Below are 27,336 nucleotides of genomic sequence, written 5' to 3' on the forward strand. Positions count from 1 at the left end.
AAGGTTAAGAAGGCATCTTGAACCCTTTTGTCAGGTCTAACATGAAGTGGGAGAACAAAATGATCTAAATCTCTCTTCCCCTTCTTTAGAGTGTGGTACATCCTCAAGAAGTAGTAGTAAAGTGCTCTTTTCTTAAAGGCAATCAGTTGTTTAGAGTGGTTTCTGCTCAGAGCTTCTCATCAGCGTTTCCAATGATGAAGAACTCAGATCAAATGTTTCATTTAAAAAAAAAAATAAAAGGAAAAAAAGAAAAGAAAAAAAAGTGTGGTTCAGAGGAGCACTGCATTCAATGTGGAATGAAATACTCTTCCTTTTAATATGATCATCCTTGAAGATCTCATTTTAGAGCTGTAATGATTTTCGTGAATTCTTCAATATCTCATTTGTCGTTATTTTAATGCTCTGATGATGAGGTAACTTGGTTTTATGGCGTTAAGAAGAAATTTTGGTGTGTGTTTTATAACAGAGAGGAGAAAATCGCAATCATGCGTGAGAAGCACACAGCTCTGATGAAGCCCATCGTGTTTGCTTTGGAACACGTGCGGAGCATCACTGCAGCTCCTGCAGAAACTCCTCATGAGAAGTGGTTTCAGGATAACTATGGAGATGCAATTGAAAATGCACTAGAGAAACTTAAGAATCCTTTGAATCCTGCTAAACCTGGAAGCAGCTGGCTCCCATTTAAAGAGGTATTATATGCACAGATGACGAGCACAATGTAGAGACTTTCTACTCTTGCTGCACCTTTTGCTTGACCCTCTCCTTCTCCTGTTTTCTTGCCATATCAGAATTGCAGCCTGAAACTTTGTCTTCTCAACATAGGCACCCTGGACACTAAAGCACAGTAATTTTTGCTTCTGGGAAGTCCTGTTGACTGTCCATTATTGCATTTCTATCCAGTGAAATAATTTTGTTTTTCAGATCTTTCATCTTCTGCTGTCTGGGACTCTGTTAGTTCTGGGAGCAGAGGGCTTTTTTTTTTTTTTAATACCATTTTTCTGAAAGTATGCCATTTGAGTTTAGTGGATTTAAATTTTAACAAGTTAATTCTCTGGTTATCTAAGCATATTCCTCCAGCTACGCAGCAACTTTCAAATGATCAACCCTTCCCGGGGTACTTCGTCGATTATGTGATCTTGTCTTAGTTTTTTGTGGGTCTGAAGAGAAACAAAATACTCACTCAGCTATGCAGAGCCAGTCTGGTGGTTTTTAAAAGTCTTGCTAGACTTTTCCCTGTACTTCCCCTTCTGCTTTGCAGAACAAACAACATGCAGATACATCAACAGGAGGTTGCTGAATGCTGCTGTCTTTAACCACAGCTCAAATATTTGAGCAGAAATATGCAGAAGCAAACCTCTGGAGGAGCATGATTTGTTGTGATTTCAGTGCTTATCACTGCACAGGGTATATTTTCTGTATAAAGGATGTCTTTTAGTTTTTGTCATCTTCATTCTAAACTGTATCTGGATGAATAGGGTGGAAAGGGTGGAAGGGAATTTAAGAAAAATCTCTGCTTTCTGGAAATGACCACCATTAAGTCTGGTTTGGTGGTGTTTTTGTTTTTTAATGGTGTTGAGGTGAACCTCTGCCTAAAAGACTAAACTTTCTTTGGAATAGGTTATGCTAAGTTTGCAGCAAAGAGCACAGAAACGGGCCAGTTACCTCTTACGACTTGAAGAAATCAGTCCTTGGTTGGCTGCCATGATGAACACTGAAATAGCACTTCCTGGAGAAGTATCTACCAGGGACACAGTCACAATTCACAGTGTGGGCAGCACCATCACAATCCTACCTACCAAAACGAAACCTAAAAAGCTGCTTTTCCTGGGTTCAGATGGGAAGAACTATCCCTACCTGTTCAAAGGTAAGTAATTGCATTTTTCTCATACAAGGCACTGTCTCTTGTTACAAATTAGACTATCTTAAAGGCAGGAAGATTGCACGGTGCAAATTGTGTTTTATCTGCCTGAATGATACGGAGAAAGGGGAGTTTGAAGCATTTGTGCGCTCGCTCTCTCTCTCTCTCTCTCTCTCGCTCTCTCTCTCTCTCGCTCTCTCCTCTACCTCCTACTTCACCAAACATTTTCAAGGAATTTTGCCTTGTGAAGCTGTAAGTCTGGGGTGTTTCAAATCCCATCTTTATAAGGCCTTCATCAGAAGCAGTGTCCTGCTTGCATGTTGTGATTGGATTAGCTGGATGCAATTTTTCAGAAGCATAAGGTAGCACCTAAAAGAGAACTTTAGAGACTTCTTGCCTTCCCTGAAAGGGAAAGATCTGTTTGTTATGTTAGTAACTATTGTGTGTACCTCTGACAGAGTGGGCTGGCATAAACTGGTGATTCTAGTAGGTAAATGCCATGTAAATATTCAGATTCAGGCTTAACAACTCATGCTTAACCTACATAATTTATAAAGATATTCATAGTCTGAAATAAAGTAGCTTAAAAAATGCTAAATTTTGGGCTCTAGGAGATTTTTTTTTTTCCTCCAGAAGAAACTAAATTTTAAACAAATTTGTTGCAGGCTTGGAAGACTTGCATCTAGATGAAAGAATCATGCAGTTCTTATCAATCGTGAACACCATGTTTGCTACTATTAACCGCCAAGAGACACCAAGGTTCCATGCAAGGCACTACTCTGTGACACCTCTGGGAACGAGGTCAGGCCTGATCCAGTGGGTGGATGGAGCTACACCTTTGTTTGGTCTCTACAAGCGCTGGCAACAGCGTGAAGCTGCTTTGCAAGCACAAAAGGTAGCTACTGTGTTTTTGTGATAAGTAGATCAAGTCAGGAGGGGAACATCTCTTTTGATTGCTTTGCAGTTCTAAATGGCGTAGTCTTAGAAGGATTGTGTTCTGTTCCTCATAATGCAGAATGGTTCTGTGTGTTTGTATCTCTTGAGATTTCACCAGAAGTCAATGAAATTGACTTTATGTGTAATTAATTGTCTTTATATATAATTACAGTGTGTAACATGAATATGCTGTTCTGGCATAGTAATTCAAAGAGAATTGTTCTCTACAAATAGAATTATCCTTGGTTAAAATTATTTTAGTTCCATATCTTGTTTTCTCCTCCTCATTTCATTTTAAATACAGAATTTACAGTTATATTTTTGGGATTTACTCTGGTAAGAGTAGAGTTAGGCCAAAACAATGTGTTTTGATTTTACAAAAACTTTAACTATTGAATTTTGAAAGAATTCTCTTGAGCTGTAAAAATCATCCTCAGTAGAGACGTTGATTTCGTATTTCATTCTCGCCAAAACTGAATTTGGGATACTTTTGTGTGATAATGAGTTGCAATACATAAATGACTCTTTTTACCTCTTCTAGGCTCAGGACTCTTACCAGAGTCCTCAGAATCCTGGAATAGTGCCTAGACCCAGTGAACTTTACTACAGTAAAATTGGACCTGCTTTAAAGGCAGTCGGGCTTAGTCTTGATGTGTCACGTCGTGACTGGCCCTTGAATGTCATGAGGGCTGTTCTGGAAGAACTGATGGAAGCAACTCCCCCAAATCTCCTTGCTAAGGAGCTCTGGTCATCATGTACCACACCAGATGAATGGTGGAGAGTTACACAGGTGAGTTATGACAACTGTATTTTACCTTTGAGAGGCTGTGATTTTAATGGGATGAGGGGCAACAAATGACCAAGATGTGTGCAAGCAGTGATACTTGTGAGTTTGGAGAGCTAGCACTGCTGATGTTGATGTAACAGGAAATGTTGGCAGTTGTACCATCTGGAATTAAAAAGTGGGTATAGACCTAATTAACTCTACATTATTGTACTAGAATTATCAGCCTAAGAAATGAAAGCTCTTGTAAGATATCATCAAACAACAAATAGAAAACTGCTTGGAATAAGTTGGGTTTGATTTGTCTTACACTTACACTTAAAATACTGTTTTAAGATGGTAGTCAGTCCAATGTGTTGGCAGAGGATTCCCACAAATAATTTTTTCCTGAAACTCTCTTTAAAGTCGTATGCAAGATCCACTGCAGTTATGTCCATGGTTGGCTACATCATTGGTCTTGGAGACAGACATCTGGATAATGTTCTTATAGATATGACTACAGGAGAAGTTGTCCACATAGATTATAATGTTTGCTTTGAAAAAGGTAATTTAAAAAATGCTCTATGTTATTCAAATAAAAGGTTTCCCTTCTTGCTCATTAAAAGAAACAACTTAAATTTTTATCTTAAAGGGAAGAGCCTTCGGGTTCCGGAGAAGGTTCCGTTCCGGATGACGCACAATATTGAAACAGCACTTGGAGTTACAGGAGTAGAAGGGGTTTTCAGGCTTTCTTGTGAACAGGTACGTTAGGAAACTTGAAAACTAAGGGCTATCACTTGCCAAATACTGTGTTAAAACTTTTCTATTAAACATTCTGCTGCTGGTTTATAAAGCCTTCACCTTTTCTGCTGTGATTTTTATTGGACTTATTTTAGATATATCCTATGACAGGTATTTAAGAAACATGAGAATGTCAGATACTTGCATGTCACACATTCGAGTAGTGGTATAGCTATGATTTAGGGGGAAAGGGGAAACTTCTAGCTCTAGATATAAAATGTTATATTTTTCCTGAATCTTTTCTTTGTGATGTTTTGCTTACCCTCTTTGAGACTCGTCCTTTATAACGAGATATATTTTTAAAAAGAAAAATACTCTGAACAAGGGAGAGTTTTCTTCTTCAAGTGTCTGTAGCTGATGTATAGAGTTTGTGTGGAAGGTTAAAATGCAGTCTTGAATTTTGGTGACGTTCCTACAGGCTTAGCTGCATTTGTACATACTGTGGTGTTCTTCCTGCCTCTGTAGCGGTTAAGGCTATGTTACAGATTTCTGTACCTACTCAAGTACAGTATTTTGCATCTAAATTTCCACTGTTCTATGAGGATAATTGCAGAATCAGAATGAGTGTTTAAAATGTGACACAGGTCCTTCATATCATGCGCCGTGGGAGAGAGACTTTGCTCACGTTGCTTGAAGCTTTTGTTTATGATCCACTGGTTGACTGGACAGCTGGAGGTGAAGCAGGATTTGCTGGAGCTGTCTATGGTGGTGGTGGCCAGCAGGCTGAAAACAAACAGAGCAAAAGGGAAATGGAAAGAGATATTACACGCAGTCTCTTCTCTTCGAGGGTGGCGGAGATAAAGGTGCATTTACTACATTCATTTTCTACTTTAAAACCAAACTAGACCTCTGCTTTAATTTCATTTATTTGCATTTGGGGGATGGTGGGAGATATGGTCATTTATTAGAAATATTATTGAGCTAAATTGAGTTTCTATTAAGGGAAGTGCTTATATTAAACTTGCAAGTATTTAATTTTCAATTTTTGCATGCTTAATTGTAAAACATGTTTTGATGTTTTGGTTGCATCTGGGCTAGGGGAATAAAAATAGAGGTTTAGAGAGCAGTCTAAATAAAGAATGTCTGTGAAGATTTAGCACTTGTAGCACTGGAAGCAGTCCTAGATGAACAGCATTCATGGAAGGATTAAGTTCTGCCATATCTTACTTTCTCTTACCTGCTTGATTTAAGTGCAGTTCTGTAATATCTGTATTTTGTTTACAGGTTAACTGGTTTAAGAATAGGGATGAAATGCTTGCTGTGCTGCCAAAATTGGACAGTAGCTTAGAAGAGTATCTGAACCTGCAAGAGCAGTTGACAGATGTAGAAAAGTTGCAAGGAAAACTACTGGAAGAGATAGAATTTCTGGAAGGTGCAGAAGGAGTGGATCATCCCTCCCACACGCTTCAGCACAGGTACAGAGGAGCCAGGAATTCTGGCAGGAGTCTCACAGTTCAATACAGTTGGTGTTTTAGTAATGTACTTATGGGTTACATGTTAGAAATGTGTATATATGAGAGAGGTGAATAGCTGGGTAAAAGCTGTTCTGTACAAGGAGTGACCTGCTTATTGTAAGAAGAACTACTGAAACCATTTTCCTTCTGAATAATCTCATGTATGTCCTGCACCTGATACTCCATCAATGTAACCTGTGCTAGTCCAAGCTGACCCTCAAGGCAAGAGAAAGAATGTGCTGAATGTGGTGTTCTATCAGAATAATCCCCATAAGGCAGCTACTGCAATAGCACAAACATCTTTTCATCTAAGTTATTTTTGAAGGCTATTTGAAATTGATGAAGGATTCCAGAATTGCAGGAATAGGCACATGCATTAATTATATTGTAGGGAAACAGTCATTAATGTAATGTTACTTTTATGTAATTGGTGAGAATATATTCATTTTCTGGTCAACACAGTAGTTGTGTTGTTTGATATGGTTATGTTTTCTATAGCATTAAGTATTTTTTTTCTTGTCGTAGTTACTTGATTCTGTGGCTTCAATAATTTCAGGTATTCTGAGCACACACAGTTGCAGTCTCAACAAAGAGCTGTCCAAGAAGCAATCCAAGTGAAGCTGAATGAGTTTGAGCAGTGGATAACACATTACCAAACTGCTTTCAGTAACTTAGAGGCAACCCAACTTGCAAGTCTCCTTCAAGAAATTAGCACACAAATGGATCTAGGTATAAAACCAAATGTATTTGTGAGCGTGTTTTTAATGGTTTGAAAACAACTAGAGTTCAATATCAAGGAGGCATTATGAGTATCCTCTAACTTAAAGACAAGGACCTGTATGTAATAAATGAAAAGAAAGGGGCTTCTTCAGAGGATGATTTAGAGTACTTCAAGGTTTCTGTGCCAAGCTGTCTGAAGGAACTTGTCTGTCTGTGCTGGTCTTCACTCTGGGCATGAGATGATTCTCTCACCTTGTGCTCAAAATTCTCAGTATGAATTCTCCATGCTTCCTTTATCACAAGTAAAAGAATATGTTTGAAAAGGTGTTAGAGCTCAGTGTTTGTATGCTATAAAATGTGTGTGCTCCAGAGATGCATCTTAATTTTTAACCATCTTTCTTAAAAGGTCCTCCAAGTTATGTCCCAGCAACAGCATTTCTGCAAAATGCAGGCCAGGCACATCTAATCAGTCAGTGTGAACAACTGGAAGGAGAAGTTGGTGCTCTTCTCCAGCAGAGAAGATCCGTGTTACGTGGGTGTCTGGAACAATTGCACAACTATGCAACAGTTGCTCTGCAGTATCCAAAAGCTGTGTTTCAGAAGCACCGAATAGAGCAGTGGAAAACCTGGATGGAAGAGCTCATTTGTAACATGACAATAGAGCGTTGTCAGGATATCTTTAGGAAGTAAGTCAACAGAATAGTGCATTGTTCAAAAAAATTTTCAAGCTATTATCCTAATTTTCTAATTAAAATAAATACTTTTGCAAGGAGAGTATTTGTCTTACACAGAGTATTTTTCCCATCTGCAGAGAAGAATGCAGTTAGCTAGTACTTGAGAAAAGAAAATTTTGTCCTTTTGCTTTTGCTTTGCAGGTATGAAATGCAGTATGCTCCTCAACCCCCTCCGAGCATGTGCCAGTTCATCACTGCCACGGAAATGACCCTGCAGCGCTATGCAGCTGATATCAACAACAGGCTGATCCGGCAGGTGGAGCGTTTGAAGCAGGAGGCAGTCACTGTGCCTGTTTGTGAAGAGCAGCTCAAAGAAATCGAACGGTGCATAAAAGTTTTCCTTCACGAAAATGGAGAGGAGGGCTCGCTGAGCTTGGCCAGTGTTATCATCTCCGCTCTGTGTGCGCTGACAAGGTGAGTTCCCTCTCGTGAAACTTGGTGAGCTTGTGTGAGACAAGGAATATTCAAGTGATGTAATTATGTGAAGAATGCAACAGCAGGCACGTTGTCTAAGTGTCGTGATTCATCTAGGCGAAATCTGATGATGGAAGGTGCAGCATCGAGTGCTGGAGAGCAGCTGGTTGATTTGACTTCAAGAGACGGAGCCTGGTTCTTGGAGGAGCTTTGCAGCATGAGTGGGAATGTTACGTGCCTTGTGCAGTTGCTGAAGCAGTGTCATCTTGTACCTCAGGACTTGGACATTCCAAACCCCATTGAAGCATCAGAAGCTGTTCACTTGGCAAATGGAGTCTATATCTCACTTCAGGTGATACTTTTATGTTACGTTTTCCCCCAACATTCAAGACTTCAGCTAAGCCATTTTTAATAGATTCTTCCTTAAAGGGCTAAATGTTTATGATGCTGTTGAGTTTTTTTTTATTAAATCTTAGTCTTGATTGCTGTATTTGGCTGAGCTAAACAGGCATTTGCTTCTGCTGTTTACATTTTTATTTGTTTGAAAGAAACCATTTTGATCTATACGTGATATATTGTAAAAACTGCTGTCAAGTAAGTAACCATGAAGAGGTAGTTAGTATCAGATTTATAGACACACTAGCTTCATGTCATGTTTTCATTCTTTTACTCTGTTGCTGGCAGTCCAGAACAACTCCCAAACTGTTCAAATTGCATTTTTTCTGTTTTCTGCTCCTGTTAAACCTACTCTAACCCTGAGATTAGCTCAGTTGATTAGAGCGTGGTGCTAATAACACCAGGGTTGTGGGTTTGATCCCTGTATGGGCCATTCACTTAAGAGTTGGACTTGGTGATCCTTGTTGGGTCCCTTCCAGCTCAGAATATTCTGTGATTATTTTCACCTGAAACAAGTAGTTTCAAACAAATTCTGAGAACCTGTTGTACAGCCCCTTATCTCCAAGATTGGGAAGGAGAAAGAGGAATTTTTAATTTTGTGGTTTAGAAATGTTTCCATGTTAATGAAACAAACAAAAAAACCCATCAACGGCAGCTTGAGTAAAATATCTGCTGAAGATTGATGTGACTTATAAACTGTGGCTGATGTAAATAGCTTTTTAAGGCTTTTGGTTCCACTGTGTTGTATTTGAAAAGTATTCTCCTACCAAGCTGTGTAAGTGCATTGGGATTTTCATCACTTTGTTTCTTCCGTCTTTGAAGTAGTGACATTTCAGAATGTTTCAGAAACGTGCCTGGCAGTTTCATCGCATTGCAGTGGAGATCTTTCACCCACACATTGCTGTCCCTCATGTGAGCTCTTATCTGAGGTGCAGCTCCCTGAGCAGTCAAGATAACCAGTCTTTTTGTTGTATTTTGTCTCATTTTGGAGGCAGAGCGTGTTGGTTCTTTCTCTATCTGCTTTTATCCCTCTGGTGCATTCTACTTGGGGGAAATTGCTCTGTGTCATTTGAAGTACTGTTTTCCTTCCCTGCATTGATTCCTGTGGTGTTAGTAGGACCCCAGCAAAATTATCACTACCTGACAAATTTCTAATTCTTTTCCCTTGCCTAATCCAATGACTTTAGCAAATCATAAATTCAGTAAATAATTTAATTCACTCATAGTTATGTAATGGAAAAGAAAAGCTGCATAGTTTGCTGAAATTGATTTACAAAATGATCTATGTGCCACCAAGCCTCTGCTGAGGATTGCTGTAAGGTACTGCAGCTGGTGCTGTGGAGATAGTTGTTGCTACATTGCTACAAATGTCAAGCCTTTGGGTTTGTACAGGGTCTAATGTATTCCTGATTTCTTTAAAGTTAAAAAGCAGACTTCTGACTCTTGGCTGACCAGCATCATGTTATATTTTAGATAATGCCTGCTGCAGGGTGGTGTAATACTAAAATGACAAAAATGTTGCATATGATACTTCCTGAGGGAGGAAAATTTCTTATGTTTTCATATTTATTCCCCAACAGGAATTGAACTCAAACTTCCGACAAATCATTTTTCCTGAAGCACTCAGGTGCTTAATGAAAGGAGAGTATACTTTAGAAAGTATGCTCCATGAATTGGATAATCTTATAGAGCAAACAACTGATGGAGTCCCTTTGCAAACACTGGTTGAATCTCTTCAGGCCTACTTACGAAATGCTGCTATGGGTCTAGAGGAAGAAACACATACTCATTACATGGTTTTAGTTTGGTAAATCCCTTTTTTTTTTTTTTTTAGTTCATGTGTGAGAGAATGAAGACTGCAGAACATTAGTTTGTGTAAATTTATTGTTTGATATATAGGCTTTTTTTCCCAAGAATACCATTAAGCAAAGTGCAGTGTCTGAAGTGCAGTTTTCCTCTGAGTTTGTGTGTTTATCCACATGGATACACAAAAACAGGGAGCTATGGCAATTTACACTTACATCTGCTTAAAGCTGAGTTATGGTAGTCACCTTGTTCCAAAATATGTTGCTGTGATTTTATATTTAAGGTTAAAGGATGCTAAAAATAGGAGCTGGTTCATTAGTTTGTGGGAGGAACCTATGGAAGGGAGAGCTTGTAACCATGGCACTCCTCGTCAGGAGGTTTGATGAGCAGCTTTTGCATAATGAGTCAGTGACTTGATTAAAAAACCAAAATGCAAACAAACACAACCCCAGACAAACAAAAAGACTTGTGCATCTTGTAATGTGGGACAGTGCCTTTCTGGGGAAGTGCTTGGTACACAACTGAGCCAGTTCCAAAGCTTCCTTTGAGCCAGTTGTGGTGGCTCCATCAGCAGTACAGCCAAGGCTGTACCCACTGAAAACAATTTACCTTGTTTCTCTTAGATTAGTTTTCTTCCTTTACTAATTGGCAAGCCTGCTCAGCCTGTTAGTTGAGGGTCAAAAGTGACACGAGGGAAGGAGGGGATGAGACCACCCTTCAGGAGCACCCAGCTGTTAAACTGTCTCAGCCATACCCTGAGACCTCACCCTCCACCTTCTTACCCCACACTCCTGTCAGTTATATATGTGCATGTTATAAAACCAGTGCTTGGTTTACAAGGAAGGAAAGGTGATATGTGCCTCTCTAGCTATTCATAACTTTAACATGCTCATAGGAAATACAGTCTGTATCTTCTACCTGTATTTTAAGGCTATTATAAAACATATAGCTATATTATTTATAGCTTCGTAGGTGGTCCTCTAATACGATCTTGTCTTATATGGTGTCCTTAGCTGTTCTCGAGACCAACATTGGGATTCATGTGGAAACAGGGCAGGGAGGGTGGGAAAAACCTGCAAAAATTTCACCTTGTGCAGGTGCATCTTAATTCCAATCCGTTCTATCTGTGGGATCAATCAGCTTAAAAAAATCCTGTTTACTGGGGACTAAGCAAAACCATGTAAACTTCCTTTTTATTTTTTTTTTCTTTTAAGAGTACTTCATGCTCAGTATGGTGAACTGATTCAGCCGAGAAATGGTTCAGTTGATGAAACTCCCAAAATGTCAGCTGGTCAGATGCTTTTGGTAGCTTTTGATGGAATGTTTGCTCAAGTGGAAACTGCATTTGGTTTATTGATTGAAAAGGTATGGATCTGTTCTTTTTAGAGTACTCTTTGAGTCAAAAATAGGAAGCTTTTGTAAAAGCAAACCTAATTTATTTCCTTTATATTGCTCAGCTAAACAAGATGGAGATACCTCTTGCTTGGCGTAAGATTGACATAATTAGGGAAGCCCGCAGCACCCAAGTGAACTTCTTTGATGATGACAACAATCGGCAAGTTCTAGAGGAAATTTTCTTTCTGAAGAGACTGCAAACAATTAAAGAATTTTTCAGGCTCTGTGGTACCTTTTCTAAAACACTGTCAGGTAAATAAATGTTACCAAATAATCAGTATGGCTTTATCCACTTCTCATCCTGTTCAGAAGAACATAAAATGGGCACTTTTACTGTAACTTAACCCTTCATATATGTCAAGGATGCAGAAATTCAAAATAAATTCCTGTAATCTGTGTTTATAAGTCGAGTAATATTTTTCCAGGTGCTACAAATATTTTTTTAATAACAAAAATACTATTTCTTTCCTTTAAAAGGAATCAGTTCACTTGAAGACCAGAATGCAGTAAATGGACCTGTTCAAATTGTCAATGTGAAAGCCCTTTACAGGAACTCTTGTTTTAGTGAAGATCAAATGGCCAAACCAATTAAGGCTTTTACAGCAGACTTTGTGAGGCAGCTTTTAATTGGCCTTCCAAATCAAGCTTTGGGACTGACTTTGTGCAGTTTCATCAGCGCTTTGGGTGTCGATATCATTGCTCAGGTAGAGGCTAAAGACTTTGGAGCAGAAAGCAAAGTTTCTGTGGATGACCTGTGCAAGAAAGCTGTGGAGCACAACATCCAGATTGGGAAGTTCTCCCAGCTGGTGATGAACAGGGCGACAGTGCTGGCGAGTTCATACGACACCGCGTGGAAGAAGCACGACCTGGTGCGCAGACTTGAGACCAGTATTTCTTCTTGCAAGACCAGTCTGCAGAGAGTGCAGCTGCACATTGCCATGTTCCAGGTAAGGTCACAGCCCAGGGCTGTTTGTTTCTGAATTGTGTCTGTGGAAAGTGAGCGTGGGTTAGGGTGTCTGAGCTCAGCAAAACCTTATATTTTGTTGCATAAGTTCTAGAGTGTTTTAATGGCCTCTATTTTGGTTTTAAATTAGGCTGTAAATATACATGGAAAAAAAGTGTTAGAACTACCTCCTTTTGAAGACTAGCTGCTTCATAAGAAGCAAATCTGGCAATGTGTAAATTATTTTTGAGTCAATATGTGTAATTTTTTTTTTCAATAACCATTAAGTCATTTCTTAGAAAATAGGTCATTCACTGGCTTTCTTACTAGCAGTGCTGTCCCATTCTCCCTCTGTTTTCCAAACAGATTATGACTTTAAGGGAGGAGACTGCTTAAAACAGCATGCATTGCTGAATGTCATCTTGTATCTTTCCTTCAAAGTTTTAATGCATTAGCTGTGTCCTTGCTCCACTGTTTGCCTCATCAAAAAATATAAATAGCATTATCAATCCTGAAAAATGCTCTTCTGAGGCCTTAGATAAATGCCATTGTGTATCTTGAACTGTACACTGGGTATCCAGTTGTATTGTAGTGTCAGTGATCTTGATTTTATAGTGATTTGTAGGTTAAGGGACAAGGCTTTCTCTGCTGTCAGTTAATAAACCATTCCATAGGCTGGTGAGCAAAGTTGTATTGATTTTAATGCATCACAAATGAATTGTTTCTGAATATTGATGGCTTTTCCTTCAGATCAAAAAAATGTGCTTAAATCACTTTTAGTAAGTTAGTGACTGTTTAATGGTACGAACATCCAAGCCAGCAGAACATAATTTACAACTACTTGTATAATTTAACGCTCTCTAATGACTTAGAACTTTGAAGCCATGCTGGTATCATCTGACATGCAGCCCTTTTAAATGCCCTTACTCATAAAATGTACCAGAGCACTAGAATTGCTGCTTATGAAGCAAAGTATTTTGTGCTGAGCAGTACTGATAACCGAGTGTTGCTGTTACCTTCCTAAAGTGGCAGCATGAAGATCTCCTCATCAGTCGCCCACAAGCTATTTCTGTCACTCCTCCACCTCGTTCTGCAATTTTAGCCAGCATGAAAAAGAAACTTCACACGCTCAGTCAGATTGAAGCTTCAATTGCAACAGTACAGGTACGACTGTTTTGGGGAGGTTTGTTCACCAGAATATTGAAATGTGATTCTAACACAAACTTCAAAATCATCTGCCACTTTCAAACTATGTTATCTGTCTTGCTGTTGTGCACAAATGTCGGGGTGTTTAATAGATCTCTTTCATTATGTCTGATCTATCTGTCACAGTGTTTGATTTTGCTGTCTCATTGAAAACATTTTCTCTGGAATATCAGTAAATCTCTTTGAGGAAAAATACAAATCTGTTAAGGTACCTTTCTTTCTGAAGGGTGCTCATGGTCCTATTCTTTGTCTGCCTTTAGAATTTACTACAATGATAGTAAATAATTTTACTAGCTAAGTGTCAGAAGCTTCCTTTGTAGATCTGGGCAAAATTATTCTGTGTGTTAAGGTTTGTGTACTGTGGCTTGGCTCAGCTTTTTAGCTTTTCTTGGTGTCGGTATTATAGAATGCTTAATTGTTTAAAATAAATAATGCTTAGCTTCCTGAATTTTAATTTCCCTTTTTAGTTATAAAGCTACTATTTGTAATAATTTTTTTAATTATTTGCAAAATAATTGAGGACTCCCATGATTTTATATAATTCTTAGCCTAAAAATGTGCTTACTTTTGCTTTTTTTTTTTTAATGGCACATTGAGATCTAGACTGGTTACTTTTTATAACAATCAAACCTCAATCGTGATGTGTACTGAAAATAAACCTTTAAACAGCATAAATTAACATCTATCAATCATGAAGATCACAGTATTTTACATATATGGGTATAAAAATGTGTTATATATATTTTTTTTTTTTAAGCTAGACTTGGAATGATATATATCAGTATGGATTGTATATATGTATATATAAGTGGGGTTTGGATTTCTTTTTCTTCCCTGATGCAGGAGAAACTAGCAGCACTTGAAGCAAGTATTGAGCAGCGTTTAAAATGGGCAGGAGGTGCTAATCCCGCACTGGCACCAGTCTTGCAAGATTTTGATGCCACTATTGCTGAAAGAAGAAACCTTGTACTTAAAGAAAGTCAAAGAGCAAGTCAGGTATTGTAGATAAGTACAGTACTACTGATTCTAAGTGTATTCACTCTTCATTTCCTACTTGAGATTTATGTAGAAGATATTTTTCTGCTCTGCCTCTAAAGGCCAAACATAGATAACCAAATACTTCTGGGAATCCCTCTTGAAAAGCAATATGAATAATCTCTGTGAGAATTGCTGCAGGGTTGGATGACCCTGAGATGATACAGCTACTGTAACAGAGCAGTATCTGTGTGTTTAAAATTCTCACTTCTAAGGATGTGAAAAAAATGCAGTTTGTATAATAGGCAGTTGAACTGGAATAATTTATCTCACTCTTGCTTTGATTTTTCAGGTCACTTTCCTTTGCAGTAATATCATTCATTTTGAAAGTTTACGTACTAGAACAGCAGAAGCCTTAAACCTTGATGCTGCATTATTTGAACTTCTCAAACGCTGTCAACAAATGTGCTCCTTTGCATCACAGTTCAACAGCTCAGTGTCTGACCTGGAGCTTCGCCTGCTCCAGAGAGTGGTAAGCAAAGGTCAAAGCAAAACTTAAACATTATAGAATCCCTGTAAGGAGTTCTCAGTTTTGTGTTCCATTCTAAGTCACTGTTATGTGTCTCTTCAAATGGGGTGTGGATCACAGGGTTTGTGCTGTCAGCTGATAAACACTTTGCAGTGGCATCGACACAGTAATTGAATTTTATCTCTGGATACAGATAAAATGTTTCTGTTATTTTTAGGGCACTGGTCTTGAACATCCCATTGGCAGCTCTGAATGGCTTCATTCAGCTCACAAGCAGTTGACCCAGGAAATATCTACCCAGAGAACAGTACAAACAGAAAGAGAACAGCAAATAGAAACAGTTTGTGAAACAATTCAGAATCTGGTGGATAGTATTAAAACTGTGCTTACGGGTCATAACAGACAACTTGGAGATGTCAAACATCTACTGAAAGCTATGGCAAAGGTATGCCTGAAACATCCTTAAATTTATTCCTCAAACTCATGTCAATACAGTTTAAGAAAGATAACACTTGCAGCTATGTGCTTTTTAAAGTATCTAGAAATAGTGAAATGTGTTCATGCATATGGAGTTCAAGACATAGAGTTAATTTTATCTCTAAGAATTCATAAAACTTTCTAACATTAGGCTAAGCAGGCTTTGGTTGAATCGAACCTTTTCTCTGTATTTGCAGTTGAAATACTTTGTTTATAAATTCTCTTGGTTTTTAATCAATCAGTAAACGTTTTACCATTTTTAAATTTACCTTCTTGAAATGTAACTACTGAACATTATGTTTATTAGTAGTCAAATGACAAACTGAGAGGCTGGAAGGGCTAAGAGATGCTCAACTTTATTCTCAGCCAAAATATAGCAGTTAACCTTTTTGCACATCTTTGTTACAGGATGAAGAAGCAGCTTTGGCAGATGGTGAAGATGTTCCCTATGAGAATAGTGTTAGGCAGTTCTTGGGCGAATATAAATCGTGGCAAGATAATATTCAGACAGTTCTGTTTACATTAGTTCAGGTTATGGGTCAAGTCCGCAGTCAGGAACATGTTGAAATGCTGCAGGAAATAACTCCCACCTTGAAAGAACTAAAAACACAGAGCCAAAGGTAAGGAAGTCATCTTGTCTGAAGTGAGAAAAGGCATTTTGCTTGTCTGCTTTCATGTAGCAGGAACACATCACAAGGCACCTACTTGATGGTTGTCTTAGAAAGCAGAAATGTTTTTGCAAAACTTGACTTAATTTTCGAGTTTTCAGTAAGTAGTTGCACAAATATTTATCAATTTCATTATGTTTTCTAGTGTCTACAATAATCTGGTGGGTTTTGCATCACCCTTAGTCACGGATACATCAAATGAATGCTCAAGCCCAACTTCTGCTCCTACATATCAGCCAACCTTTGCTGCAGGTAATACTTGAGCAAGTGCAAACATGAAACCACCAGGAATTGATATTAGAGGGGGGATCTTAGCTCTTACTAAATTTTGAAATACGGACAACTTCTATAAGATTATAAAACCCCATAAAATTTAAGTAATACATCATACAATACTGAATGACTGCTTGATCATAGCCTTTGAGATCTGGTTTCACCCCACAACACCTAGAACACATGGAAAGCACTGTCATATGTATCACCTGAACTGTAGTTTCTGTTAAATTAGTATTAAAATATATGATAACTTTGGAATTAATTTGGAAACCCTACGAAAACATTCATGTCTGCAAAATTTTCATTACAGTTAAAAACATGAATAGCATTTCTCATGAGAAATCCTTTCTATTTAAAGAATTATTCTACTGTGAATATTGGGACTAGGTGCAGGTTTATAACTTCTATCAAGAAAAAGGATTGCATTTTATAACTGCCCTACAAATGATAGAGGTTGAGAGCCCATGAAAATTTGCTTAATGTAAACAAATGTTTTGCAGTGGAATAAAGCTTCTTGTTTATGAAGTGAAAGAAATTAGAAAATGCTAAGATTGAAAACTGGCACAGAGTTTAAAATGCAAATTTAAAATGCATTTGTTCTGAAGGAGTGATAATTGCATTTGATACACATTTAATTATGCTTTTTCTTGCCTCTATAATATATTATTATTTTGAAGACTTTAAGCGCTTTTAAACTTTCTTTCCAGCTGTACGTAGCAATACAGGGCAGAAAACTCAGCCAGAGGTGATGTCACAGAATGCAAGAAAGCTAATTCAGAAAAACCTTGCAACATCAGCAGATACTCCTCCAAGCACAGTCCCAGGAACTGGCAAAGGTGTTGCTTGTAGTCCCAAAAAGACAGCCAGGGACCCTAAAACAGGAAAAGGTAAATACAGGCCTTAAAAGAAATAAACAGAAAAAGCTAACCAAAAAAATCCCACCACTGACAGCAACAAAAAAACCTAAAATGCCTTGGTGGTTTTCTGTGCAGGAATGTAAAACTGGATTAACTTTATTTTGTGCCTTTAGCTGTGCAGGAAAGGAATTCATACGCAGTTAGCGTGTGGAAGCGGGTCAAAGCCAAGTTAGAGGGCCGAGATGTGGATCCCAACAGGAGAATGTCTGTGGCTGAACAGGTGAGTGGAAAATAATAAAATTCCAGTGCTGGTCCTTGCTTTAAATATGTGGTAGTAAGGATGTGTGTGTGTGTGTGTGTGTGCTGAAGTGTACTTTCAAGTTCCTTTTGGGGTGTGGGACATATTCCAGTGCAAATCAGGTTTGCTGCTGTGTGTGTGTGTGTGTGTGCTGAAGTGTACTTTCAAGTTCCTTTTGGGGTGTGGGACATATTCCAGTGCAAATCAGGTTTGCTGCTGCCTTGTATTGTTGCATTCATTTTTTTTTCCTGTCATATGCCTTTGTTTTCTATATGGGAGGTTTATGTAAAGTCATGAATTGGATAGAACTGCCTTTTGTCTTTCAGTAAGCTAACATTTGTTCCACAGCTGTTGATAGGCAAGGAGAACACGAGATCTGTACAGCTGTCCAAGGACAGAACTTGTCTGTGTTTGCTGAGATAACACAGCCACGCTCCTGTCTCTGGGAAGTGGAGTCAGGGGACCCAGTTGTCCATGTCAATTTAAGAATGTTGTGGCTATTTTCCAGACAGGGGCTATGATTGAGATTGTATCACCTTTTTTTGCCCCTGCAGTGCAAATTCCTGTTTCTTATGTGGACTGTGCAAAGTTTATGTTTACAGTTACAATAGTTTTTCTTCCACTGAAACATCTGCAGGTGACATTCAACGGTAAATTCTAAGATCACTTAAACACCTTTTAAATTTTATCTTATTTTTAATTACTTGTTTGACCTTTTTAATAGGTTGACTTTGTGATTAAGGAAGCAACTAATCTAGATAACTTGGCTCAGCTGTATGAAGGTTGGACTGCCTGGGTATGAGTAGGGAGACAGCAGATCGGTCTGGTTCAGCGAGGTCAGACATCCACCAGAATCAACTCGGCCTCAGGCATCCGTAGCCGCACCACAGTCGGTGGTGATGCATACTGGGGCTTAATCTGAGGAAACCTAGGAAATCTCGGTGCACTGGGAAGTGAATCCTGCAGGATAGCTGCACTCAGGGATACGCTAAACACAATGGTCTGCAACCCCCACGGTCAAGGGTGAAAGCTCACCGCTTGAGCAACACGGTTTGTCTTTCTGCTACGGAAGAACTGCAAACGTGTCTGGGGGTCAGCTGCAGAAAGAAATCAGGATGCTACAAACCGCAGAGTGATTTGGAACTCAATTCCATCTGACCCTGTGAACAATTCAGGAAACACCGAACCCTGTTCAAAGAAAAACAGAAAAATGGGGCCGTGAAGAAATCACAGCAAGGGCAGATTTGATGCATTCAGATTCTTGTTACTCTTGTTATGTGGCAGCAGCGCTGGTTGAGTCGACCAGTTAGTACGGGAAAAGGCTACAAAATGTAAACTTCAGAAATGGACTGAAAGCAAAGAGCTGTACATCAGATATACGCTGCATTGGAAGAACTTCTGAGATAGAAGAAAAAGTCTTTATTCTCTTCTCCCTTTCCTCTTTCCTTTCTCTCCTCCCTTCCAGCCTCTCCTTGCATACACCCCTCTTGGCTTATTCTTGTAGGTTAGGTGTACTTCCAATATACTTTTTATTTCAATCCTTCTACTTCACAGTTTAGTCAAATTAACAACTTGAATTTTGTTTGGTAAACAATTTTTCCAAAAGCACTGAAAATATAGAACATCAATGATTACTTATGAGTTGGATGGTCAAGTGCAAAATGTAATTCTGGTTATTTTAAAGTCATTTTTGTGATCTATTATATACAGTTTCTCAAAATTGTCACTGTGCATTTAAAAGTAATGAATCCTACAGGCACTTGATTTAATGTGCACTTCCCTCTGCTTGCACTGTACACTTTTTTGTAATTCAAATTGTCCCTCCAATCTCATTCTACTGTGATTGCTGTAGTTTCTTTCGTACGACGTAGCTAAACCAATGTAATCTTTACCTTTTTAAAAACCAGGATAGAGTATCTAGTAGAGTTTTACATTGTTGATGACAGATAAACAATAAAGTGATGTTCTGATGGAGGTAGAGTGATATGCTTTTTACTTCACTTTCCTAATTCTTTTAGTTTACACTTGTAAATTCTATTGCTTCACGTCACAGGGGTATACGTATAATCCAAGAAATGAAGGACTCTCCAATTTTTTTTCAGCTAGATCTGTAAAGATTTCTGCAAAGTAGTTTTCCTTTGCCATATTACTTCTATAGATGGTTGTTCAGTAATGCATCCGTAGGGAATCTTCCACCAAGGTTTTTTTTAATCAGTTTTCAAAGTGTGATTATGGTCAGAAAAGTCTCTCTAAAAATGGCATCATCTTACTTGGATCAAGGTCCTGCTTGTCTGCTGGTTGTCTAAAAGACTTCTTGCTTCTTTTTTTAAGTGGGACACCTTTAGGAAAAGGCAACTTCCTTTTCTTAGAGCAAATAAACCCCAAAGAATTCAGTTACAACTACAGAATCATACTGTGCTGATATCTAAAGCAGAAATGCACACTGGCATTCTCAACCCAGATAAATTTGTGTAGTTATGTATTAAAAAATTCTTTTCTGTAAACTTCATCAGTTCATTATGCACAGTTCCTGCAAAATGGGGGAAGATCCTTTATGCCATTTTAGTCACTTTTCAGAGTAAAAACACACTTTAAATACAGCATTTTTCTGTTAAAATCCAAGTACTAAAGGATTTGAGCCAAGCCCACTACTGGTATAAAATTAATTTAATTGAATGGGTTTGAAGCAGTTCATCTGAGTATGAAGCTTGGCTGGTAATTTTCGGATAACATAATGAATGCCAGGCAAACTTGTGTTCCTTTCAGTATTTGCACTATGCTAACTGCTCTGCCTCCGCAGTAGGTCTTAGAATTCACTTTCTCCTCTGTTGCCAATTTTTCGTGGACATGCACTTTGAAGTGTAAGAGTTTTCAACAGTCACATGGCCTTCCTTGCACTCTGATTGCCTGATTACCTCTAGGGAAGTCACAGGCTTTGCATCTAACAGTACCCGTGCAAATGCATTCCACTGCCGCTGCTTCCTGCCCCTCTGCGCCCGTCGCATCGCAAGGAAAGGTGTTGGAATGTTGCAGTGAAGAACATTCATATGCAGAACAAGACACTTGACACTGTTGGTCCTTTTCATTTTTCTCCAGTTTAAAAATAACCTTACGAACAGTCTGTTGGAGAACCATAGAAACAGGGGTGTGTTGTACCTGCTGTTTTGTTTCTTGGAAGCTGGGGGGAAGGGAGGGGTAATGCACTCACCTGTGGCTCATGTATTATACCTCTGCAATCCAGAAATGAAACACTTGTGTGGAGATGGGTTCTTACTGCGTAATTTAATAAAGTTTAAACAAACAAACAAAAAAGAATATGTATTTTTAATTTCCTTTTATGCAAAGCTACGTGTGGTTGTGAAAATTACAGGGAAGAATGAAGTGCCTGATACAAACAAATACAAACCAAACCCCAAATTAAGGCAGGATTCTCCAGAGATTTAATTTGCATAGCTAATGTAAAGGAGACAGCTCAGATGTGCAGGAGTTAGTGGGTCTGCTTTTGTGTGCTGGTGCATTTTTCTTGGAAATGTTGACAGTATGGGAGGTTAGTACAGTCTTGGTGACACCGAAAATCCAGATTCTGTGCATGCAGCTTGCATAGTAAGTAAGACTGCATTAGTTACATTCTCTTAAAAGATGTGTTTTTTATAAAGACATAAGGATACTTCATTTATTTTCAGTAAAACTGCTGTGTTTACCTTTCTCTGCAGTGAGGCACACCTAGGGTAATGCTGATCTGGAATCACGTCTCTAAATACATACAAACCAGTTGAAGCTGTAGGAGTCAAACAGTTCAGCTGATGGCAGTTTTTTTGTGTGCCACTCACCTGCAGTAAATGATAACCAAGGGATCATACTATGAAGTAATTTCTCAAAGCCAAATTCCACATATGCTCGGCAGTTTTGTTACCCCCTCCCAATTATACAGGCTTGTGGTTGAGATGCTCCTAACCCTTTGAAAATCCATTTGCTTGTTTACCTCTCTTCCTGTTCCCCTTCTGTAAAGCCAGGATGTGAGCTCTGCCAAACAGGTTGCTGGGATGTGTTAAACTGGAGTCTTTAGTGGTGTTGGTAGGTTAATGGCAGTGTCAGTGTAACTGAAAATGAAACTACAACAGATCTGTACAGTTATTTTTGTACTTTGTAGGGACTTGACGGTCTGGTTTTGCTTTGTAACTATTAGTTTTGCCTTCAAGGATTAGTCTATTTAAATAGTAATATTTTGTCTAATTTTTCAAGTATCTGTAAAAGACTCCAGACTCATATAAATTGGACATCAATCAGAGGCAGGGAGCTAGTTTTCCAAGGAAGAGTGAATGAGAGATCTATAAAAGCATTGGTGACACTTTAGTGCTGTCCATAAACAGCACTGGTAAAATCAAACTGCTTGGGGATATCTGAATGAGAAGCACCATATAAAAGTATTCCTTCAGAAATATGAGAGAGGATTGGAGAAGTTAAAGCTCTTGTTTTTCTGAATGCTGTAGTCTTGAAGGTTAATTTGCTTCAATTATTCATCAGTGTTCTGTGCCTGGTACATTAGACATGCTGTTTTAGTACACTCAAGTACTTCAAAGGTTTCTTTGCTTTCTTTTTTTCCCTTTCCTTTTTTTTTCTTTTTTTTTTGGCAAGCTTTTCCTAAAATTAGCAGACACTTACACTTTATTACACTTTCTGCATTAAAGAATTGGACTAGGAAAAAAGTTTAAGATGCCACCCATGTTTCTTAACACGGTCTCAAATTACAACATGCACTTTTTCCTTTAGTGGAAAATGGTTATGAGTATACATTTTAGTTAGAGAAGTTTATTGGAAATACAGATATTATGTACAACTACTGCATGTACTTAAATGCATAGCTGATTAGAGCAATGTTGCCATTCATCAGGCTAATTTTTTATTAATAGCATAATAAATGCATATTAGATATGATGAAAGGGTGGAGGCTGGACATGCAAACTTTGTGTCTCTGTTCTAAATGCACAGAGCAATTACACTGCTCCTCTTAAAGGTACTTTGGAGTTAGCTTGGGCATTTAATGTTCTGTGCATCTGCTGAGAGAATTTCAGTAAAGGAAGACGGATCCCACTGCAGCAAACAAAACAATCGGCTGGCTGTAGCTCAGGTGAGGTATGAGAGGTGGGACTGAGCTACTGCTATTGCCACCCTCTGCCTCGGGCACCAGGGCTCAGATTTTAACAACCGAATTTATAAATATATACATGTATATGTACACACACACACATTGTTTCTGATTTTACATGGTGTTTCACAAGGCCTGGCTGCCCAGCAGGGAGGGGGTGAGCAGGTGGCTGGGCCCCACGCTGTCCTCTCTGTGCAGTGTGATGGCCCATCTCTGGTATTTCTGGGTGTGAGGGCACCCAGCAACACTCACCTTTCCCTCTGCCCCTCCAAGTTACGGAGCAACACTTAACATGAGGGAACGGCACCTCTGCAGGCCCTATGGAATGCGAGAAAATATTCCAGGGCAGACTGATTTGGGAGCTGGCATTGGAAAGACTGGCTGGAAGATGATGAATGTGACGGGTTGAAGATGATGGAAATGCCTGCTTTTTCTATTGGTAAGTGCTTTTTTTTTTTTTTGTGGTGAGAACTGTATACATGGATGAAGCCGGGGGCTGGCTGATTGTATCAGACACATCTGGTTGTGCCACAGCAGCGCTGCTGCAGGACACTGCAAATACTCCTAAGAACTGCAATGCATCATAAAATCATAGAATACTGAGGGTTGGAATCATTTAGTCCCAGCCTCCCTGCCATGGGCACCTCCCACTAGACCAGATTGCTCAAGGCCTTATCCCACCTGGCTCTGAACATTGCCACGGCTGGGGCACCCACAGCCTTATTGGGTAACCTGTTCCAGAGTCTCACCACCCTCACAGCGAAAAATTTCTATATCTAACCTAAGATTCCCCTCTTTCAGTTTGTACCCATTACTCCTTGTCCCATCACTACAGTTCCAGCTTCCCTGTAAGCCCCCTTCATATACTGGAAGGTTGCTTTGAGGTCATGCTTCTATGTGTCTCCTTACTCTTAAAGACTAATAATATTACTGCTAGTATCACTTAGTTATGAAATCAGTGTTTGTTTGAGTTTTGCTGTGGTAAAATTATATTTTGAGAGCGAACTCCATCATTTATAAGTGTAAAATGGTACACAAAATACTGTTACATGTGAATGCAGCATGTGAATGCATTTTAAAGTTGTTCAGTAAAGAATCTGTTCTTTACATACATTCTTGAGTGAGTGGGAAAAGCACTCTGTGAAAGATCAAACCATTCAGGAGTGACATGTGTTTGCTTTTACAGTGTCCTCCTTAGCCCTTCTCTTTTTTGTCTCCACCAAGCTGGTGCCAGAGCAGTTTTGGTGCCCGAGATGTTTTCTTTGCTCTCATTTTAGCCTTGCATTGCACCCTGGGCAATGTGATTAAGCTCATTAATGCACGTGCCTAAAGCATTTAGAAAGTTGAGTCAGAAACAGTATTTATATCCCAGTGCCTTTCTCCTGTCTGTTCCCGTGCTTGCCACAGGTTATGAAGGACATAAAACACGTTGGGCTTTGATGTTACTGACAGCATTGGTGAGGCCACACCTCAAGTGCTGTGTCCAGTTCTGGGCCCCTCAGTTCAGGAAGGACATTGAGGTGCTGGAGCAGGTCCAGAGAAGGGCATTGAGGCTGGGGAAGGGTCTGGAGCACAAGGAGGAGCAGCTGAGGGAGCTGCAAGTGTTCAGCCTGGAGAAGAGGAAGCTCAGGGGGGACCTTATCGCTCTACAACCAGCTGACAGGAGGGTGTAGCCAGGGGCAGTCGGGCTCTGCTCCCAGGCACCCAGTGACAGGGTGAGAGGACAGAGCCTCAAGCTGCACCAGGGGAGGTTTAGATTGGACTTCAGTAAGAATTTCTTCACATAAGAAAGTAGATATTGGAATGGGCTGCACAGGTAGGTGGTGGAGTCACCGTCCCTGAAGTGTCCAAGATAAAACTGGACGGGGCACTCAGTGCCATGGTCTGGTTGACGTGGTGGTGGTGGTGGGTGGTGGTCGGTCAAAGGTTGGACTCGGTGATCTTAGAGGATTTTTCCAACCTAACTGATTCTGTGATTTTTTATTGGGTTACCACCACTTTGAACCCTCCGTTAAGGCTCCCAGACGCCGCCCGGCCCGGCCCCGCCTCAGCCGCACTGCGACGCGGAGGGGGGCGGCCGCGCGCACGCCTCGCGCCGTTCGAATCGCTCCAGCCAACCGGCGGCCGGCGGGGCGCGGGGCTTGGCCAATCAGGGAGCCGAGGGGGCATGCGGAGGCTATAAAAGGCGGCGGCGCGGCGCGGCGCGGGAGGGCGTGGCCGGCGGGCGGCGGTGCGGGAGGTGCGCAAGATGGCGGAGGGCGACAACAACAGCGTCTACCAGCTGGTGAGGGCGGGCGGCGCGGGGACGGGGCGCTGCCCCACGGGGGCTGCGGAGGGGCTGGCGGGCGCCGGTCCCGCGCTGCCCTGCCTTGCCCGCGCGGTGTGAGGCGGTTCGGTGCGTGATCGGCGCGGGGCCCGGCGGGGCCGCGGGCGGGGCGGCTGCTCCGTGTACCGGCCTGGGGAGCAGCATCGGCGGTTGTGCCGGAGCCCGCACCAACACCCGGCCTTACCTGACCGATGGGGCTTGCCCAGAATGTCTGTGCGTGTGTCCGATTGTCTGTGTCTCTGTGACTGTCAGCAGCCTCCCGCTGCGGGACCGAGCGCCGCAGCGGTGCAGGACAGCGGCAGGAGCCCTGTGATGAGCTTAGCTAATGTGCGAAGGGGGGCTCGAATGCTTAAATACGCGGATTTGCATATTTATCTCTGTAGGGCTGCTCTAGGAAATGGTAAAATCGCTGTTAACAGCGAAGGAGGGGAGGCTGGAAGCGCTCGGGCGCTGCGGTGTTGCCCACACGGGCCGGGGACAGGGAGCCGCTGCCAAGAGCGCAGGGCTGGGAGGGAGGTCAGAGCCTGCACGGAACTGTATTCCCAAAAATACGTGCCTTGTTCGGGAGGGATACCCCTTTCAGAGCAGGAGTTCTCAGTTCTGGAAGCTTTGTTGTTTGATTCACGAGAAAACACTTTTGACCGGTGGGCTCGGGGGTGAGGATGATGCTGGTAAAAGCTGTCTCAAGTGTTCCCTACCTCGCCCAGTGGGATAACAACTTACAGTAGTTGTCCCCTAGGCTGATAGAGGCAGGCTGGTGTTAGTAACACTGTTATATTCCAGTCTGCTTCCCATTAAATTTTCTCTTGGTTGTAACGTTAAATGCAGATAGCCAGAAGTAATAAAGCAAAACAGTTTGTCATAAAACGTCTCCTGGAGAAACACAGGTTTTTGATTTATCTTCATGTGACAAGGTTGTGTTTATGACAGGAAATAAGTATAATTGGAAGGTGTTCAGCAGCATGCCAGGTAGTTTTCTACACTTTATTTTGTAGTTTTCAAGTAGTTTCCGGTGGTATCACACAAGAAAACTGCTTTACCCTGATAGCTGCTCTCAGCTGTTTGTGCTATTTTAGTGGTGGAATTAAGTGTAGCACATAGTTGAGAGTCAGACCTGCTCTGCTACCTGTGCACAGCAGACGTGCAGGTCTTGGTGACTTTTCAGCTCTTACTACTTGGGCAGCATTAGGTTCTGTTCATGGTTACCTGAGTTTTGTAATCTCTAAGATGCCTGTCTCCCTCTGAGGGGAGACTGTTAAGCTCTGTTAAATGTGGAACACCTCAGGTGAACTGCTTAGCAAGCTGATGCCAGTGCAGGAGATGTGTAGGGAGGAATGTAGGAATCATATTGGAAGTGGAGTTTAAAGGCTGCCTGATCACCAGGCAATCTGTGGGAAAACTTTCTTTGCAGTCCAAATGTGATCAGCTGGGTAACTCTTCTGTACTGTGGATTCTGAGTTTGTATCCATCTTTCACATAATAAGAAATTGGTGTTGGACAGGAGCTGGAAAGCTTCAGTTTAATGTGTTAGAGTTGTCTTTGAAAATACATTTATTTTAAATAGTTCTCACATTGCAGTTTTCCACATGTTGAAAAACTTGAGAGGTTTTAGCAGGACTTTAAAACTTGACTTTCTGCTAATCTTGGAGGAGGGAGTATGGTAAATGGGAGATTGGGGGAAAACACCTTGGCAAAATGTGGGAGGAGGTATTAATTGGTCTAATAAGATATTGCACTAGGGTCTTGACTGTGGTAGGATCTTGATAATTTTAAAGTATCACTGCTACAATGTCGTATCTTAGTACAAAACTCACAAGATTATTAGTAATTTAATTACTCCAAAAGGTTTGTGACTGGGATCTTTAATTATTGCACCGGGTTTTTTTTTTTTAGTTGCTTCTGTGTGGGAATTAATTTGATATTCTGGTTAATAAAGGAGTTTTCTTCTCTTTTTGTGTAGGCTTCTGAAACTGCTGGCTTGGAAGAGCAGTTGCAAGGATGGGGAGAAGTGATTTTGCTGACAGACAAAGTCCTTCGCTGGGAGCGAGCCTGGTTTCCCCTGGCACTGATGAGTGTTGTTTCCTTTGCTTTCCTGTAAGTACCTTCTGGGGGGAGCCTGCAGCACCAGTGCACCCCCTGTGACGGGTAGCAAACCTATTAAGAAAATTAGGAAGATATCTTCAGAAATCTAGCAGGAAGGCTTTTACTCCAGGTTCTGCTTCTTAAAGTGTGTGAACTTTGTTAGAAAAACCAGAAGTATTGAAAACAGGAAGTAACACGAGTCACGTCCTGTTTGGAGGAGGGACAGAGCTTTCTGCAGAAGCTGTTTCCCAGCAGTGGTTGCTGGAGATTTTACTG

The 27,336-nt window shown here is 40.4% G+C and overlaps 2 protein-coding genes across 6 annotated transcripts in view; both read left to right on the forward strand.

Moving 5' to 3' along the window:
- The window catches only part of SMG1 (SMG1, nonsense mediated mRNA decay associated PI3K related kinase), a 66,905-nt gene extending 46,431 nt beyond the window's left edge, over window positions 1–20,474 (forward strand). For all 3 annotated transcript variants that reach the window (XM_017813533.1, XM_017813534.1, XM_017813535.1), the window contains 26 exons: window positions 467–689; window positions 1,618–1,864; window positions 2,524–2,753; window positions 3,336–3,584; window positions 3,984–4,122; window positions 4,210–4,319; window positions 4,943–5,161; window positions 5,583–5,773; window positions 6,369–6,541; window positions 6,939–7,218; window positions 7,408–7,680; window positions 7,798–8,032; window positions 9,657–9,873; window positions 10,141–10,147; window positions 11,094–11,247; window positions 11,340–11,529; window positions 11,755–12,224; window positions 13,247–13,384; window positions 14,270–14,422; window positions 14,754–14,933; window positions 15,148–15,375; window positions 15,816–16,027; window positions 16,221–16,327; window positions 17,059–17,238; window positions 17,382–17,488; window positions 18,231–20,474. In XM_017813533.1, the coding sequence (XP_017669022.1) occupies window positions 467–689; window positions 1,618–1,864; window positions 2,524–2,753; window positions 3,336–3,584; window positions 3,984–4,122; window positions 4,210–4,319; window positions 4,943–5,161; window positions 5,583–5,773; window positions 6,369–6,541; window positions 6,939–7,218; window positions 7,408–7,680; window positions 7,798–8,032; window positions 9,657–9,873; window positions 10,141–10,147; window positions 11,094–11,247; window positions 11,340–11,529; window positions 11,755–12,224; window positions 13,247–13,384; window positions 14,270–14,422; window positions 14,754–14,933; window positions 15,148–15,375; window positions 15,816–16,027; window positions 16,221–16,327; window positions 17,059–17,238; window positions 17,382–17,488; window positions 18,231–18,308 (4,990 nt within the window). In that variant the 3' untranslated portion in view covers window positions 18,309–20,474. The remainder of the gene's footprint in view (window positions 1–466; window positions 690–1,617; window positions 1,865–2,523; window positions 2,754–3,335; window positions 3,585–3,983; window positions 4,123–4,209; window positions 4,320–4,942; window positions 5,162–5,582; window positions 5,774–6,368; window positions 6,542–6,938; window positions 7,219–7,407; window positions 7,681–7,797; window positions 8,033–9,656; window positions 9,874–10,140; window positions 10,148–11,093; window positions 11,248–11,339; window positions 11,530–11,754; window positions 12,225–13,246; window positions 13,385–14,269; window positions 14,423–14,753; window positions 14,934–15,147; window positions 15,376–15,815; window positions 16,028–16,220; window positions 16,328–17,058; window positions 17,239–17,381; window positions 17,489–18,230) is intronic.
- Window positions 20,475–24,859: 4,385 nt separating this feature from the next.
- The window catches only part of ARL6IP1 (ADP ribosylation factor like GTPase 6 interacting protein 1), a 7,048-nt gene continuing 4,571 nt past the window's right edge, over window positions 24,860–27,336 (forward strand). Inside the window, exons 1-2 of one of the 3 annotated variants that reach the window (XM_017813567.1) lie at window positions 24,860–24,936; window positions 26,939–27,072. In XM_017813567.1, the coding sequence (XP_017669056.1) occupies window positions 24,901–24,936; window positions 26,939–27,072 (170 nt within the window). In that variant the 5' untranslated portion in view covers window positions 24,860–24,900. The other 2 variants (XM_017813570.1, XM_017813568.1) reach the window with 2 other exon arrangements.

This window comes from Lepidothrix coronata, unplaced genomic scaffold (assembly GCF_001604755.1).
Source record: "Lepidothrix coronata isolate B3197 unplaced genomic scaffold, Lepidothrix_coronata-1.0 Scaffold41, whole genome shotgun sequence".
In the NCBI taxonomy this organism is placed as follows: Eukaryota; Metazoa; Chordata; class Aves; order Passeriformes; family Pipridae; genus Lepidothrix; species Lepidothrix coronata.